This window comes from Peromyscus eremicus, chromosome 20 (genome assembly GCF_949786415.1).
Source record: "Peromyscus eremicus chromosome 20, PerEre_H2_v1, whole genome shotgun sequence".
Classification (NCBI taxonomy): domain Eukaryota; kingdom Metazoa; phylum Chordata; class Mammalia; order Rodentia; family Cricetidae; genus Peromyscus; species Peromyscus eremicus.
The window spans coordinates 55,291,067-55,309,319 of record NC_081436.1 but is presented as its reverse complement, the minus strand read 5'-3'; the positions used below and the strand labels follow the sequence as shown (position 1 = coordinate 55,309,319).

Below are 18,253 nucleotides of genomic sequence, written 5' to 3'. Positions count from 1 at the left end.
TTGTAAGAAAGGTTACGCAAATACTATTAATTGCTGGTCTATATTTTAATGTGTGCATGGAGGGTGGGTCCATGCATATGAGTACTCATAGAAGCCAGAGGAAAATACTGGACACCCTGAAGCTGGGTCATAGATGGTTGTGAGCCACTCAACATGGGTGCTAGGAACTGAACTCGGAGCATTTGCAGAAGAAGCAAGAGCTCCTAACTGCTGAGCCCTCTCTCTAGTTCATTTTTCTATTAATGTAGAAAAGGTCAAGTGTCTGTGGTTAAAGGGCTGGTGAGAAAGCGAACAACTTTGCTTTTGAATCTTTCAGTTTTAATCAATTATCACTGCGTATTTAATGTGCATAAAACACTTCTGTGAAAATATAACCATGATCACCGTCGGGAACAAAAAGTTTTAAGATCCTCCCGTATGACAGAGTTTGTTAAGCATTGGCTCTTTACTACTGATAGTTCATCTCTCTAGTTCACAAAGTCAACTGAAAATGTTTTTCCTACCTTTGTATTTTTAGGATCTTTCCCGTGCAATATTACATCATCATCAGAAAATGTCATCAAATGTACTCTTCATTCAACAGGGACTGTATTCAGAATTACCAACAATGGCTCACATTTCGGTACCAATCAATATTGTTAAAAAATTTTTGTTTATTTTTCTTTCATGAAATACATCCTGACCACAGCTTCCCCTCCCTCCACTCCCTCCAGTTCCCTACCTCCCTTCTCTCCCAGGTCTATTCCTGGTTCCCAGTCTCCCCCCAGAAAAGAGCAGACCTCCCAAGAACATCAGCTGAACATTGCAAAACAAGATACAACAAGACCAGGCACAAACCCTCACATAAAGGCTGGGTCAGGCAACACAGTAGGAGGAAAAGGACCCCTCTGTGAGCACCCATGAGCCCTGCTTAGTGGATTCCCCTGGGCCATGCTCTCCCAGTGTCTTTGACCCCTCTGGATCCCATAATTCCTCCTCCTCCTCCTCCTCCTCCTCCTCCTCCTCCTCCTCCTCCTCCTCCTCCTCCTCCTCCTCCTCCTCCTCCTCTTCTGCCTGAGCTCTGAAATCCTAGTCATTTCATGGGCTCCCTCTCCTGGCATGGGCCTCAAATTGGACCAGTCATTGGTTGGCCACTTACACAAGTTCGGTGCCATCATTACCCCATCATTACATCTTGCAGGCAGCAAAGATCGTAGGTTGAAGGTCTTGTGGCTGTGTTGGTGATCCAGTCCCACCACTGGAAGCCTTGAAAGCCTTGCCTCCTTACAGAAGATGGACAGTCGTAGCAAGTGTCACCCTTGTAGATTCCTGAGATTTTCCCCTTCAGTAGGTTTCTTACATCAGCCCCTAAATGCCCTCCAATCCCAGACGTCTGTCCCTGTCCCTCTCCTTCCATCCCCCATATGATCCTTCCTATACCCATCCCCACCCACCCCTAGTCCACCCACAAAAATCTATTCTATTTCCTTTCTCAGGGAGATTCCTATGTCTCCCTTAGATCCCTATTTATTACCTAGCCTCTCTGGGTCTGTGGATTGTAACATGATTAACAGCTATTAATCCTTTTAACAGCTAATATCCACTTATTAGTGAGAACATATCATATTTGTCTTTCTGGGTTTGGGTTACCTCGCTCAGGATGATTTTTTTTCTAGTTCCATCCATTTGCCTATAAATGTCATGATGTCGTTTTTTTAAACTGCTGAGTGATACTCCATTGTGGAAAGGTACCACAATTTCTTTATCTATTCTTTGGTTGAGGGACATCTATGTTGTTTCTAGTTTCTGGCTATTATGAGTAAAGCCACTATGAACAAAATTGAGCAAGTTTCTTTGTGGTGGGATGGAGCATCCCATGTGTATATGCACAAGAGCTGAATAGCGGTGTCTTGAGGTAGATCAATTCCCAATTTTCTGAGGAACTGCCATATTGATTTCCATAGTGGCTGTACAAGTTTGCACTCCCATCAGCAATGGAGGAGTGTTCCCTTTGTTCCACATCCTCCCCAGCATGAGCTATTACTTGTGTTATTGATCTTAGCCGTTCTGACCCTTGTGAGATGAAATCTCAAACCAGTTTTGATTTGTATTTTCCTGATGGCTAAGATACCAACCAACATTTATATGTTGGGAAGAAAGGGAGAGACTTCATGCTGAAATTGAGTTGATTTTTATTTTACATTTCAAGCTGTTCAAAGAATTGATGTTGTTTCTTATATACTTTTGCAATGTTCTCCATATGCAGTTAAAAAGTCAAACACATACTACATATGTAGTCACATATGTGATGAGCTTGAGTTAAGAAGGCCGGGCTACATACTACATATATAGTCATATATGACATACTCTTGAGTTAAGGCCGGGCTATGTACTACATATGTAGTCATTTATGAGACACTCTTGTGTTGAGAAGGATAGGCTTTATAATTTCATGGTCAGGAATTGCTAGGGACTTTGTTGCAGTCCAGGACCTCCAGAGCTACAGCAGTCATGAATTTCAGAAAGAAAATTCAAGTTGAAATTATGAGCACGCCCAGTTGTGCCAAAAAAATTTTATGTGCTAAGAGTTGATCAGCTCAGGGGCTGGAGAGATGGCTCAGAGGATAAGAGCACTGATTGCTCTTCCAGAGGTCCTTAGTTCAATTCCCAGCAACCACATGGTGGCTCACAACCATCTGTAATGAGATCTGGTGCTCTCTTCTGGCCTGCAGTCATACATGCTGTATATATAATAAATAAATCTTTAAAAAAAATAAAGAGTTCATCAGCTTGTTACAAACATTCCAGGTAATACTTATGAACAACTTATTTATTAAGCATCCAGCTGTTTTCAGTGTCTCCTTCTTATCACTTCTGGAGTTATTAGTTACAATTTATTTCTTCATTTACATCTCGTTATCCTGCTTTTATTTTGGTTGATTGTTTAAATTACGTACAAACAGAAGTGAACAGTACTAATTTAAAAGTTATTCTCACTTTGTAAAAATAGTTGTTTTCATGGTTAATTTTTCAAACATTTACTTCTTTGTCTTTTAAATTTTGCCTCAATTCTGATTCCCAGAGCATGGACTAGGTTATGCCTGGTCACCATCCATCTTAAATGTGACTGTGGGTGATACTGTGGTGTGGCACTGGCAAGCACACCCCTTTCTTAAGACTATAGGGTACAGAGTCTTCTCAGTCTCCAGCCCTGGAAGTGTGGCTTACGATGGCAAAGGATTTACAAATGGCAGGCAAAAATCTGCATCAGGTATGTCTCTGTTTTGTTGAAGTTTTCATCATGCTCCTGTTTCTTAGATTTGGTAAATATGTTCACATAAATTAGTCATACAAATAAAACCAGGAAGTAGTTTACCTGGCATTTTATACCTACTTAAAAAACATTATAAATACTTATAAATGATTATCTTAAATATACTATAATTGATTCTGGTCTTTATTATCTTTATTGATGCCATGATAATTGACCAACTGAAACATGTGTTATTCAGCAAAGTACAATGAAAATAGGACTATATGTTTTAGTCACTCAGATCTGATAATAAATAATGAACTTTTGTTGCTTAGAATCAGCTTATCAGCATTTCTTATAGAAGAGCTAAGAGTTAATGTGCCTTTCAGATTGACTAGTTTGTTCTATGCTTGTAACAGTATATTTACACTTTCCTTGTGTGTTATTTTACTTTAAAAGTTGACAAATTAGGCCTGACTTTCTATAGTTTCTTTTAAAAAATAAAGCTGGATCTTGCCTTTTGGTATCACAATATATATGTGTGTATGTATCCCTTTATAGCTAGTGAATCATTCTTTACTACTTCCTTTTGAGCCATTAGACACATAAAAAATAAGAAAATTTTCATCTGCACGTACATTTAAATGATAATTCCTAATTTCCTCACCTAGTTTTCAAAAACTCATTACTGGCTCATATTTCTTGTGTACAATCTTATTTTATGGCAGGTTCATTTTCCTACCAGTTTACTTCTCCTGGAATCCATTACTACAGCAGCGGATATGTTGATGAGACTCTCTCCACAGCTCTCCAAGGAATCATTAATGTTTTACCAGCTGAAACCAGGCACATTCCCCTGCACCTGTTTGTGGGAAACACTGAAGCAACATATGTTCCAGGTAAGATGGTTAAACATAGAAACTGCTCCAGATGACCCAGACTTAAAGTGACCTTTGTAGAGTAGATATCAGATGACTGGGTCTACCCTGCGTTTGTCTTTTCCTAAGGCTAGAGGGTATTTTGTAAAATCACTCTGTTAAAAAAAAAATACCCAAATCTCCAGAATTTAAAACCACCTGCCTCCTTCATTAAAGTAAACTGGAGTCTGAACGCAGTTCTTGTTTTAGGATGGTGTACATGGCTTACAGATTGTTCTTTTGTCTAAAGCAGGCCCAGAGAATTTGCACTTGGCAAGTACTGCAACAGGCTGCCTAGCAACAGAACCCCTGTGTGGCCTGAATGACACCATGGTTAAAAATTCAAATAAATTATTCTTTGAGCTTTCAAATTGCATTTCGCCATCTATAAGCAACATTACTCCCTCTACGGGAACAGTGAATGAACTCATAACTATCAGTGGACATGGCTTCAGTAATCTTACATGTGCTAATAAGGTAAGCAAGTCAAATCTCTTCTTCTCCCTGTCTACATACTCAATGGAAAGAAGATACTTTAACCACAATCTTCTAGTTTAATTTCATAAGATTTATGATCTATAACTGTCTACTTACTCACTTAAAGTTTACAATTACAAATATTTGTGTATATTTAATAGTATATTAATGGAGTTGTATACCTGTGACTGAAATAAGTTTTAGAACATGTCATAATCATAAAAGAAATCTCCTTGGGCATCACTCACCTCCTTCATACATTTTTGGCATACTAGTAACCACTAATCTGTTTTCTTCCCTATAGGTTTGCCTATTCTGAAAATTTTCCTATGATATAAAGTTCTTTGTGAACATCTATTTTTATTTGGCGTAATATATTTGAAATTTCATTCATGTTTCAGTACTTCATTTCTTTTCATGACAAAATAGATACTTCAGTGTATAGCATGTATATCACATCAAGTCTATTCATTTATCCAGCTTATGAGTATTTAGTTTTTATACTTTTTGGTGAATGTGAATAGCATAGTTGTTAACACATTTGTGCAATGATGACATTACTTTTAAAATCAATTTAAGATGTGTCTTCATCAATTCCCTAAATTAATTTTATGGATACAAATTTTTCACAGAGTTATCTTTTTAAAAATATAATTGATGCTAATACAAACATAAATTTCATATGAGAGTTATGTATTAATATACTTTATTTCATATTCATTTCTCTTCCAGGTTTCAATTGGTAGCTACCCTTGTGTTGTAGAAGAAAGTAGTGAAAATACTATTATGTGTCATATCGATCCTCAAAACTCAATGGATGTTGGCATCAGAGAAATTGTTATTTTGATTGTCTACAACCTAGGCACTGCTATCAACACAGTGCCCAATGAACTTGACAGACGGTTTGTACTTTTGCCAAACATAGATATGGTGTTGCCAAAAGCAGGGTCAACTACAGGAATGACAAGGGTGACCATCCAAGGCTCTGGATTCATGGTTTCTACTGCTGATGTAGAAGTCTTTATGGGAGATTTCCCATGTAAAGTTCTAACTGTGAGCTATACAGCTGTTGAATGTGAAACTTCTCCTGCTCCCCAACAGCTTGCTCTTGTAGACCTTCTAATACATGGAGTACCTGCCCAATGTCAGGGCAACTGCAGCTTTTCATATCTAGAAAACATTACTCCTTATGTAACAAGAGTCTTCCCCAACTCTATCAAAGGATCAGAAAATATCCTTATTGAAGGAGAGGGTTTTGGGACAGTGTTGGAAGAGATTTCTGTATTTGTTGGAAGTCAACAGTTCACAGCAATAGAAGTTAACCAAAACAACATTACTGTTCTTATGACTCCGCTAGCTGCTGGACTTCATTCTCTCCATGTTGTGGTTGGGTCTAAGGGCTTGGCTCTGGGAAACCTGACTGTCAGCAGCCCGACAGAAGCTTCTGTGTCACCAAGCTCTGGAAGCATTGCTGGTGGAACCACTTTGAGGATCACAGGCAATGGCTTTTCTCCTGGTAACACCACAGTTACTGTTGGGGATAACCCTTGTCAAATTGTCTTCATCAACTCCAGTGAGGTCTCCTGCAGCACCCCAGCTGGGAGAGCTGGTACAGCCAATCTGAAGATCTCTGTTAATGCAGTCATTTACCCACATTTGTCATTTACGTATACCATGGAGGATACCCCGTTTCTCAAAAGAATCATCCCAAATAGAGGTACTCCAGTCTCTACATACCTTTTTAATGTATTGATGTCGTATTACAGTCATATTCATTAATATAGAGTTATGATATTAAAGTATATCTTTTGCTTAGTTCTACTTCAGCCAATTAATACAATGTATGGGATTCAATTTCTATAGTCTCTATTTTGTATTCTTTTCATGCATTCTCAATATAAAATTCCAACTTTTATATAAGAACACAATGTCCATCAACTTGACCTAAATTACAAATGAGGGAGAAATAGATGACTGCCTTAGGAGCAAAGTGAGTAGTTTATGTCATTAAAACTGATATGGCACAAGAAACAACTATTATCATTCACGAATGATTGATCTTATTAACACTGATAATTATACAGAGTATTTTATTTCTATAAACTCCAACTGATTATTGTTGGGACAACAGAATTCTTTATGAGGAAGTGACATATTTAGATGGAGATGGCATCTTATCCTTTGCCATGTGCCACAGTTTCTGATCTCCATGCTATTTGAATGTTCATCATCTGTGTGAGGGGTCCTAGAACAGCAGCTGCAGCGTAACTTAAGTCAATAGAATGGCTATTTTAGTTTGCTTTCTATTGCTGGGAAAACACATCATGACTCGAAACAACACACAACTTGTGTAGAAAAGGGTTTATTTGGTGAACACATCCTTATTACAGTACATCATATAAAGAAGTCAAAGTCGGTACTAAAGGCAGGAACTTGGAGGCAGGTTCTGAAACAGAGGCCGTGGAGGAGCACTACTTAATGACTTACTCTTCATGGTTTACTCAGCTTGCTTTCTTATACCACCTAGGACAACCTGCCCAGCTGTGGCACTTGCCCATGGCTGGTACTGGCCGATTGGCCCAGGCCTTTGCATATCAATCATTAATCAAGAAAATGCTCCATAGACTTGCCTTCAGTCAATCCAATGAAGATATTTTTTCAACTGAGGTTCCTTCTTCACAAATAATCCTAGCTTGTGTCAGGTTGACAAAACAGTAACTAGCACAATGGCCTTGATGTCTGAGTTAACTTCACAATGACATTTGGACATCTCTTTCCCTTAACATCAATTTCACTATTATATATGTACTTACCTACTAACAATTAAAGAAATTCATTAATAATATATAACTAAGAATGTTAAATATAATAAGTGATTCAAAATGTCTTTTTTGTTTGTATTAATGGGAAATATATTTATTATGTGCGGGTAAGATGCACTCCCCACCTTTAGGAAGTTTACAACTAAGTTTTTCTTTAAAACTGAGCAAATATGTTTATTTGGAAGCACCCGCCCATCATAAAGTGACATGTCTATTTGATGTCACTGAAAGTAATGGCATTTGTTTCTTGCTTCTATGACAATTCTTCCTTCCATCTCTGTCTTTGAATGTGTCCTCCAAAGAACATCTGTGACAGTTAAGAAACTAGTAGAAAGTGAGCCCTGAGCTGCTTTATTTAGTAATGAGACAGGCTTTAGATCACACTACAAGAACATAGTATTTCAAATGTCAAACAAATTTTTAACCTTTTTAAAACAATTTTAGCTTATATTTGAAAATATTGCTAGCATGAACTATTTCATTAACATGTGTAATTTTATCGTAATGACTCATAATTATTTCTGTTTTCATAATATTTACTTCATTAGTCAATCATAAAGTAATTTTTATTATAAGAATTAAATGTAACTGCTTGTAAATTTTAATTTCTAATAAGCTATAAAGATCATTATCTATTCATGTAAAATTTAGGTATTTTGGTACCTGTTTTAATGCCCTATGCACTATTCATGTTTATTGCCCTCAATGTACAAATGTTAAAAACAAACAAACAAACAAAGGAATTAGCTAATTACCTGAAGGTGAGATTGGAGAGATAAGCAGAGGTATCAACGAGTAAATTCCTGTTGGGCTTGCTTAGAAAAACAAGAACTTTGCTGGGCGGTGGTGGTGCACACCTTTAGTCCCAGGACAGAAACCAAAAACTACACAGAGAAACCCTGTCTCAGAAAAAAAAAAAAAAAAAGAAAGAAAGAAAGAAAGAAAGAAAGAAAGAAAGAAAGAAAGAAAGAAAGAAAGAAAGAAAAACAATGAACTTTACTCAATAAATGAGATATCATTAAATAATTTCAGCAGAAATGGCAGACTATGAGTAATTAGCTTAATGATTAATTAATGACATCTTTGTTATGACTTGGACAACAAGTAATACAGATTTGGATGAGAAGAAATTGGAAAGCAAGAAGAAAACTCACATGTGCAATACTTGGTCTTATAGGTAATAGTAATTTGATATAAAATAATAGTGTATATGGAGAAAGAGGGGCTATATAAGGAGGGCAATAGTCTTCATCATCTTGGAGTCTCTATCTTCCTTGATAATTAAATCAATATAAGATTGGCAGAAAAATAGACAAAAATATTTTTATATGTATACAATGACTTCACATGGAAATGAAAGCACAAAGGCAGTTATAATTTTATTTTATTATTACGTGTATAAGCGTTTTGCCTTCAAGTATGTATGTGTGCCACTCGTGGGACCATTGTGAGCCATCATGTGGATGCTGGAAATAAAACTCACATATTCTGGAAGAGCACCAGTGCTCTTAACTGCTGAGCCTTATCTCCGGCCCTGCAAAGACAGTTGTACCTAACTGCCATTACACAAAGTAAGAGGTGTTTAAAACTAACTAGAATGCATGGGAAGGTTGAAAATAAAAGTATTATTTTGTCAAAAAAAGAACTGAAAGAACAGATTAAAATGAAATTTTTGGGTTTGTGTCTATTTAAGGCCTTAACAGCAACATTTTCTTTAAATTAGTTTCATTTCCTCTATTTTTCAACTGTAACTAATTAACTACATATCATGACATTTTTTTTCTCAAAGTATAGCTCCTGAACATATATGAGCAAAAGAAAGTACAGCTTATTCTCAAAAAAATTGCTACGATCAAAGGAGAAAATAGCACAAAATGCTAAGTCTCCTGCTCAGAAATCTGTAGCTCCCTCTCTAGATCATTCTTCCCTCTTTCTGTTTTCTCTACCGGTTTAAAAAGATAAGTCATAAGTAATGAATGCATAATAGGCTGTTATATATTATAGTAAAATATATATCTAACACATCCTGTGTACTGTTATTCATGTAGTTTTAAAACACTGGATATTATTTTGGTTTGGTTTGGTTTTCTAGACAGGATTTCTGTCCTGGAATTTGCTCTGTAGACTGGGCTAGCCTTGAACTCAGTGATCTAGATCCACCTGCCTCTGCCTCTAGAGTGCTGGGGTTAAAGGCATGCACAGCTCAACTGGATATTAGTTTATTCACAGCAGTAAAGCTACATATTTAAGTGCATATAGAAACACTAGCATGTAGTATGTATTTATATGGTTTCCTTTTTGTTTTAAGGTCCACCAGGAACTGAAGTTGAAATAATGGGGTCTAACCTTGGATTTGATATCTCGGAAGTTTCAGTGATGATAAAAGACAGTGCGTGTAATGTGACTACTGTCAATGACAGTGTGTTACAGTGCATTGTGGGAGAACATGCAGGGGGCATTTTTCCTGTTATGATGCTTCACAAGACAAAAGGCTCTGCCCTCTCCTCCATTGTATTTGAGTACCCACTTTATATTCAGAATATTGATCCAACACAAGGTGATAAGATAGTTTATATTATTTCAGCACACATTTAGAAATATATTCTTAAAGCCCTGCCATAACTTGCACTTCTTATAAGCATAAAAATACTTCATTTGTCCAACTAATTAATATATGTGTGTTAATTAAAAATTCCAAAATAGTAGGTTTTATATTTCTCTTCCTACTGTATCATTTAAATTTTCCAATTTTAAATTGTCAAGTTATATGAGGAAATTTTACAATAATATTTAGTTTAACTGAAATATAGTTGTTTCCACAGAAAATAATGTTTCTAGTTTAAAATTCATGGTTAAAAACCTCCAAAGAGTATGATGAATATGCTCAAAGCAGTAATGTTCCATGTATGTCTTGAGTTCTTGGAAATGCTTTGTGACATCTCTTTTAAATTAAATTTTAATTTCTAGAATTATTTACCTAAGTTACCAGAAATAACATTTATTCATTGAAAATTTAAACACTACAATTAAAAGATATTTGGTTTTATTAATAATATAATAAACTTCAATCTAAGAAAGTTTATGTAATGCAATTTCCTTTTCAGGTTTTTAACTAAAGCAAATATGTACAGAGAGAAAGTTTTCTGCGTACTCATTCAGTTTTATCTGATTCAGGGAGCTTTGGTGGTGGCCAGACCATGACTGTGACAGGCGCTGGATTTGATCCACAGAACTCAGCTATATTGGTCTGTGGCTCCGAATGTGCAGTAGACAAACTTGGATCTAACACTACAACGCTGTTCTGTGAGATTCCACCTAATAATGGTAAGTACTCAAAAAAAAGGGCAGCCTTTGAAAAATGAAAGTTTTAGGACGATTAGTCTCTTTTCTCAAGTTGTTGAATTCTTCTGATGTAGCTGAGTCTGATTTATGACCATCCTGACTTCAAGCAATTTGGTCAGAACTTTACTTTCTACCTTTGCAACTCCAAAGACTTCAGTTTGTGACATCAATTGGTGGCTGGCTCTTAACTGGGCATTCAAATGGAGAACATGTCTTTGGTTCTTGTTAGTTAAGTTTTCTTTAACGGCAGCTAGTGAATACCGAGAGAGGGACAAATAATATTCTCCAGGGAGGAGCACACTAACTGGTTATCCAGTCCCAAATGGTCAGCCCCCTAAAACATACACACGAGTAACATTACACAGACTGATCATGTTGTATTTAGAAATCTATATGTAAATATGTATACATAGATGAATATAATAACAATTAATGGAAAGAGAAACTATAAACTTGAAAGAGAGCAAGGAACAGCATACGGGAAGGTTTGGAGGGAAAGAAAAAAGGTGCAAATTATGTATTTATAGTATAATCTCGAAAGGTAAAAGTAACTTTAAAAGATGAATTAGTACAATTCTTTTGTGTACGAACCTCGGCAGTCATCAACAAGATTTGAGCCCTAAGCATTTCTTTGGGAAAGCTTTTGAACCTCTCTCTGCCCCAGATTCTTCATGTACCCAATTGGGTTTCACTTAGTGGCATTCTTCATAGTTACCGTGGGGTTAATATATGTAGAAGAATGGATATCTGGGACATGATACATGATTTTCTGTTATTATAGTTCTTATTTATTTTTGCTGGTTAAAAAAATAAATCATAAGCTCTGGGTAATCCCTGAATCTCAAATTTTGCTACTTCTTTTTTAACCCTCAACTAGGTAACTAGGCTTCTCCCTACTCCAATTTTTCTGTTAAATGGCGACATTGTTAGTGCTAATTTGGTTGGTTCTGAATCTCAACTATCTACTATGATGTAAAGATTTTTCATCATTATTTAACAAAATTTGAGAAGGTATATATTATGTGACTTTTTAAACTAACAAAGAATATGCTTTATGTGCAAATATTTTAACATGATATTTTATAGTTTTGTGAACTTTTTGCTTACTTGGTATTTTTGATGTGCAGTTTTATTTGTCATTTCAACACTAGAGTTTATATCTTGATAAAATTATACAGCAGTACTGTGAAAATTGTCAGGTTGTGAGTCTCAACACTAACTCCTCTTCTTTTGTTTATGTTACATGGGCTCCTTTGCTCCTCCCCTGCCTCCTCTGGTGCCTATGCTTCTGTCTCTCCTTTTCCCAATTCTAATTTTCAGCGTTGGACCTGCTAGGACTAGATAACTAACTAAACTGACAGGTTTGCAGAATTGTCCACAAGAGCAGTTCTAAGAGAAAATTGAGAGGTTTTTTTTTTTTTTTCTCTCTCTTTCTCCTTTCCTTGTTAATAGTATACATAGGTTCTGTGATATTTTTTAACTATTGCTAGAGGACTTTGCTAGCTCATGTACAACCTATGGGCATTACGAAGTGCTCATGGGAAAAGCAGAATTATAATGAAAATATTTAGGGGTTTTGGCAGTCCATCTGGGCCTGATGGCAGAAGTATTCTCAGTTTGAGTCTCTTCTCATAGGCAGGGGACCTGATCAAGCCTGTGGAGTGAGTGTGGTCAACGGGAAGGACTCATCCCAGTTGGCGATGCTGTTCACATACACCTTGTCTCTGACTCCACTCATCACTGACATATCTCCCAGGAGGGGCAGCACCAAAGGGGGCACCAGACTTACAGTCACAGGATCTGGATTCAGGTACTGCTCACACAGGCGCACACCAACATGCTTCTAGACACAAGCCGTTAGTTACACTTGCTCTCTCCAAAGCCTCACAGTAATCAAGTACAGTCTCATAATGTGGATCTTTCTGTCTGTAAGTCATGCTTGAGGTATGAAACAGTACTAACAACCTGCACTCACTGAATACATACTCTGTGCTAGAGACCTTCCTACCCCCAGGAATTTCCCTCTCTGCCATATAAGGTGTTTTTTATCCCACTTAATGTTCAGGAGGCTAAGGTTCAAGAGATGAGATGACTTGCCCCCAAATCAGCAATAAGTAGACAAACACAAATCATTTGTTGTGCTTTCCCCACCAGCTCCTCTCCAACCACAATGTGTTTCATTGGTGGAAAAGAACCATCTTTTCCCTCATCAGATCCATTCCTTTGCAACCAACCAGGCTCTTTTTCAGATGCCGTTACTCAGCCGCACCGCCGTCATTTTTCGGTAGACAAAGCTGACTTCAAAGCATGGCAGACTAGTTCAGTTTCTCAAGCGTGTACAGTTACTTTGAGCACACATTTCAAGTAGAGGTTACATTCTAAGGCTTGTGACTGTGCTCAAAATATTGCAAAGGAAAAAAAATCCATGAGCAATTTCTACAATTTGTAAAATGCAGCTATTTAGAGACCACAAAGAATGTTGATGGCTTGAACCTAGGCAGGCTTTCCTTTAATATTGGAACACTTACTAGTTTGCACATTTCTATGTCCTGATGTCTTAAAGTCTTTTTTTACTTTTTCTTAACAAACATTTCTGAATCTTAATATAGTGTCAACCTGCACTTTGATAGACCACAGGGCATGATCACTGATTTTACAGTAACATATGAATGCAGGGCTTTTAATATGTGAAGTAGAAATTCAAGATAAGCATGTATGGTTAACCTTTTCTTCCTTTGCAGTGAAAACACACAGGATGTTCGTGTCTCCATAGCCAATGACAAATGTGATGTCCAGTACTCCAACAAGACAAATATCATCTGCACGACAAGTGCTCATTCTCCTTCAGGGTGGGCACCAGTTCGTGTTAGCATCAGAACCATCGGCATGGCCAAACTGGTAATAATAGCAGTTGCATATAGTAGTCACAGCAATGCATGTCTAGCACCCTGGAGGTTGGCTGATTGCTAGTGGATATCTTTTTTTCATGGCTCCAACAAGTAATTTAACTGTTCCTGTACTAAACTTAAGCAGTGCACATTTTTGTGGTTTATCATTCATTTTTTATTTTATGTTTTAACTATTTCATGTGTGGCATAATTAATAATAGATTTTAACTTTTTAAAATCATGAAATAATTGAGTCACCTGTAACATCTTTAAAGTGAGTTTCATTTCATTACTTAGATAAATGTATTTTGTTCTATTTTTTTTTTTTGAGAAATTTTCTGATAAATCCTCTGAATTTTATGGCTTCTTTACACATTGTTACAGGAGAACGCTGACTTCTTATATGTTGATGTTTGGTCTGCCAACTCCTCATGGGGAGGAAACCCCCCACCAGAGGAAGGGTCACTTGCTGTTATTACAAAAGGACAGATAATTCTGCTGGACCAAAGTACTCCTATTCTGAAAATGTTACTCATTCAAGGTAAATTTGTGGAAATCTGTTGCGGGAGACAGGCTCCCTCTTACTCCCCCAGGGTACTCTTGAGCAAAGAGAAATGTGGAGTTAGTAGATAGAGGGATAGAGAAAGAGATAGAAAACCTTGGGAGGGTCTGGGTCTCAACCCACCAGCCCCTTTTGTCCCTACTAAAGGGCTTTTTTTGTCGTTTTGTTTTGTTTTTGTTTTTCGAGGACAGGGTTTCTCTGTGTAGTTTTGGTGCCTATCCTGGATCTCACTCTGTAGATGAGGCTGGCCTGGAACTCACAGAGATACACCTGGCTCTGCCTCCCAAGTGCTGGGATGAAAGGCGCCACCACCGCCTGGTACTAAAGGGCTTTTTAAAGGAATGCCAAGGGGTGAGGCAAAAGACCTCCCCCAGCACAGCAAGTGTAGACCATCCCAAACACCTGGTGATCTTACACATGGTCCAGCCATCGCCTAATGCAGCCCTGCTGTGTAAAGCAAGCTCAGCTCTAACTAGAAAACCTTTGTGAGCTCCCACAATCTGTGTAATAGACTCCGCTGCTTATTTCTATGAAATGATTATGAGCATTCATCTTTGTACTAGGCTTTTAAAATCTGTTTGTAATTATGAGTTTATTTAGTGTGTTGCCACTACATTCTTCAAACTTTGCTTTATGAAACTTTTTTTTCAGTAATAGTATGAGAAGATGGTAAACATCTTGATGTACTCACATTTAATTGATTGAAATAACAGCATTTGCGACTGTCCTTGAAAGCTGACTACAATTCTCTCCTTTGCCGTGAACCTGATTTCAGTTCTCACCCAGGCTCTCTCTGCTTCTTCATATTCTCACTCTACTATAATAATGAAATTACTGCAGCAATTACAGTTATACACAAAGGAAATATTAAACAATAATTATAAAGTGCTTGGAGCTTTTGTGCATAAACCTTGACATAAGGTTTTATGTGTTTGATGACTACTGTAATTTTATGATTTTATTTAGCTTCTGCAATTATAAAAATATTTGTTATCTGAAGGTAAAGTTTTCCTATCTTCAAATTGACATCCATTTTATAAAAAGGCATCTTAATATATTCTTAACAATTTTGCTACTCAAGCTGTTCCTGTGGCACAAAATAGTAAAAACTTCTGCACTAACTTTTTTTTTAAAGATCAGAGCTGACCTTTTATAATGGCTTCTATAAAGATAACCATGTTGTGGTGATGTTTTATTTGTGTACCTCAATAATGCTTATCTGAGGTTCAGAGGAAGAAGCAAGCCACTATATTAAACGTAGAGGTCAGGCAGTAGTAGCACATGCCCTTAATCCTAGCACGCTGTAGGCAGAGATTCATCCGGATCTCTGTGAATTCAAGGCTACACTGGGAACAGAGCCAGGTGTGATGACACACGCCTTTAATTCCCAGCACTAGTTAACCATAGAGGTCTGTAGGTCTATACAGACAAACAGGAAGTAATAGAACTGGGCGGAAAGAGGAAAGTGAAGGAGCTGGGCAGAGAGAGGAAGTAAGAGGGCATAGACAGGAAGGTATATAGGCGTGGGTATACAGGGAGTAGCTCTCTGGAAGCTGAGGAGTTAGTAAGGTGAGGTTGGCTGTGGCTTGTCCTATTCCTCTGATCTCTCAGTTTTTACCCCAATATCTGGTTGCAGGATTTTTTATTAATAAGACTATTTAGCAAGTTGCCTTACACCATGTCTTTGTTTTTAATTTATATTTTGAAGCCCTGTTTTACAGAATTAACTTGTGTAGTTGCATTGTTTAATGATAATTGAAATAACCCTAGAATTTTTAAAATTTCCCTAGAATTTCTTTTGCTGTCAACTCTTGGGGTCTCATGACATATTAAAATTATGTGGTTCATAGGTGGGACTCTGATATTTGATGAAGCTGATATTGAACTCCAGGCAGAAAACATCCTAATCACAGATGGGGGTGTTCTTCAGGTATAGAAAATAATATATTTACCTAATTTTGTTGTTTAAAATAGTATGTATAAAATAAATAGTTAATCCCTCCAAATTTTCCTGAAGTTGTCTTTGTTTAGATGGGTTTCATTAGTGTAACAAACTTGCAGGAGGTTGAGTCTCAGAATATTCCTGCATCTTAATAGAGAAAACATAGTGTATTGTTGAATATAAAGTAAAAGGAAACCTGCCCTGGGTCAGTCGGCATGCTTTCTGAAGGTGAGCTGGTGTGTATTGACCCATTTGAAAATTCAGGTCTTAGGGTTGGGAGGAGCTAGCAAGAAGACACAACAAAAAGTGGGCAGCACCTGAGAAGCAACACTGGGGGTCCCATTCTAGTCCCCACATGTAGAACCACTGGCTTTCATCGCATTTGAGGGACCAGGCTAACTTTGTTTAAAAGCTGAGTCCTTTCGGTATTGATGTTCCCTGTGTTACAATAGCATACACATGCACCCACACACACATGAAAACGCATCCACAGAAAAAAATTTAAGGCTTACATGGTGAGAGAAAGATATGAATGACTAGAGAATTCTCAAATGGGAAAGAAAAGGAAAAATAATTACCTTTGCTTGATTAAGAATTGTGAATTGTTGAGTTTTGGTTTTCTGGACAAGGTTTGTGAATTCTTTCAGATTGGGACAGAAGCATCCCCATTTCAGCACCAGGCTGTCATTACCCTGCATGGGCATCTTAGATCGCCAGAGCTCCCCGTATACGGAGCTAAAACATTGGCTGTGCGAGAGGGCACCCTGGATTTGCACGGTAGGCTGAGGACATTCCATTATGAACTTCCCAGGCTTCTGCTATCTTGGGAGAGTCTCTGTTCCCTCTTTCTTTCTGACTCTGCCCCTTAGTCTAGAGCCCCCCACAAGCAAGTCTCAGAATCGAGGCCATGCCTTCCTTCTGGGCCATCCAGTACCCTTTTTTATAGCCATTTCAATGGATGGCCAAACACTATTACCTCCATCAGCAATTCCCTATGTACTCTGCGTACTCATTACTCTGTCTGAAAAGGCACTAATTTGGGAATTAGAAGATGGTAATATCTTCATTTTTATTTCTGAATATAGGACATTTCTAAAATATAAAAATAAATGTTCAGTGATACTTTTCTATAGCTTTATCTCAGGAAATTGTCATCAAGGAATGTGGTATGATCATGTTTGAGGTGCCAGGGTGACATTGCATAAGCATGGACTGAGTCATTTTTACACTGATGTCTTTCATATGGGGAAAATTATAGCTTTTTGTGGATATAAAATGCCATGAACAGGAATACTATGACCATAGATGTTCTATGTGGTACTGTATATCCATCCTATTATAATTTTTTAGAAGTTTATATGTATGATTTATCTGTATATTATCAGTTTAAGCAGTTCGTGCTGGCAATGATAATGTGATCAGAATTTATACTGTTTCTATAAAGATTTTCACAAACAGAACACATCATTGCAGAAGCACAATTTACTAATTTTATACATGCATCCATTATTATAAAGGCATGTTATTATAAACCTGATGGTTAATTTTCTGAAGCAAGAATTTTTCACCTTTCTTTTTGGAGGTAAGTGCTGACATCCTAAGGTAAAATAAGTCTTTCCCCCAAATTGACATAATCCAAATGCAGAAAGCACTTAAGTAACCCAGAAAACACATCTGAAGAAATGCCCGGTTTGTGTGCGGCTTCCAGGTCTGCCCGTTCCTGTGGTCTGGACTCGGTTGGCTCACACTGCAAAGGCAGGAGAATGGACTTTGATTGTACAAGAAGCAGTGACATGGAAGGCAGGGGACAGCATCGTGATTGCTAGCACAGGACACAGGTATCTAGTGATGTTGATCTATTTAAGATACAGACTTTAAAAAAAAAATCTATGTAAAAGAGGAATGATTTGGAATTCCCCCAAAGTATTTTATTCTAACTTGAGTCATTTGGTAAAAAACTATAAACAGCCAAATACATGTGGGTCAGATGTTATTCTCTGTGTGATCACCACTGTATTGAATTTTCAGTGACTGAATTTGTTATAAGAACGTGAATAGATCTGAACCTTAG

General features: G+C 37.3%; 1 protein-coding gene across 1 annotated transcript in view; it reads left to right on the top strand.

Moving 5' to 3' along the window:
* The window catches only part of Pkhd1l1 (PKHD1 like 1), a 166,857-nt gene that overhangs the window by 63,077 nt on the left and 85,527 nt on the right, over positions 1-18,253 (top strand). The window contains exons 34-46 of the mRNA XM_059247025.1: positions 518-622; positions 3,062-3,250; positions 3,961-4,131; positions 4,400-4,626; positions 5,359-6,343; positions 9,757-10,005; positions 10,623-10,772; positions 12,426-12,600; positions 13,532-13,688; positions 14,063-14,219; positions 16,091-16,170; positions 16,830-16,959; positions 17,891-18,020. Of these exons, the coding sequence (XP_059103008.1) occupies positions 518-622; positions 3,062-3,250; positions 3,961-4,131; positions 4,400-4,626; positions 5,359-6,343; positions 9,757-10,005; positions 10,623-10,772; positions 12,426-12,600; positions 13,532-13,688; positions 14,063-14,219; positions 16,091-16,170; positions 16,830-16,959; positions 17,891-18,020 (2,905 nt within the window). The remainder of the gene's footprint in view (positions 1-517; positions 623-3,061; positions 3,251-3,960; positions 4,132-4,399; positions 4,627-5,358; positions 6,344-9,756; positions 10,006-10,622; positions 10,773-12,425; positions 12,601-13,531; positions 13,689-14,062; positions 14,220-16,090; positions 16,171-16,829; positions 16,960-17,890; positions 18,021-18,253) is intronic.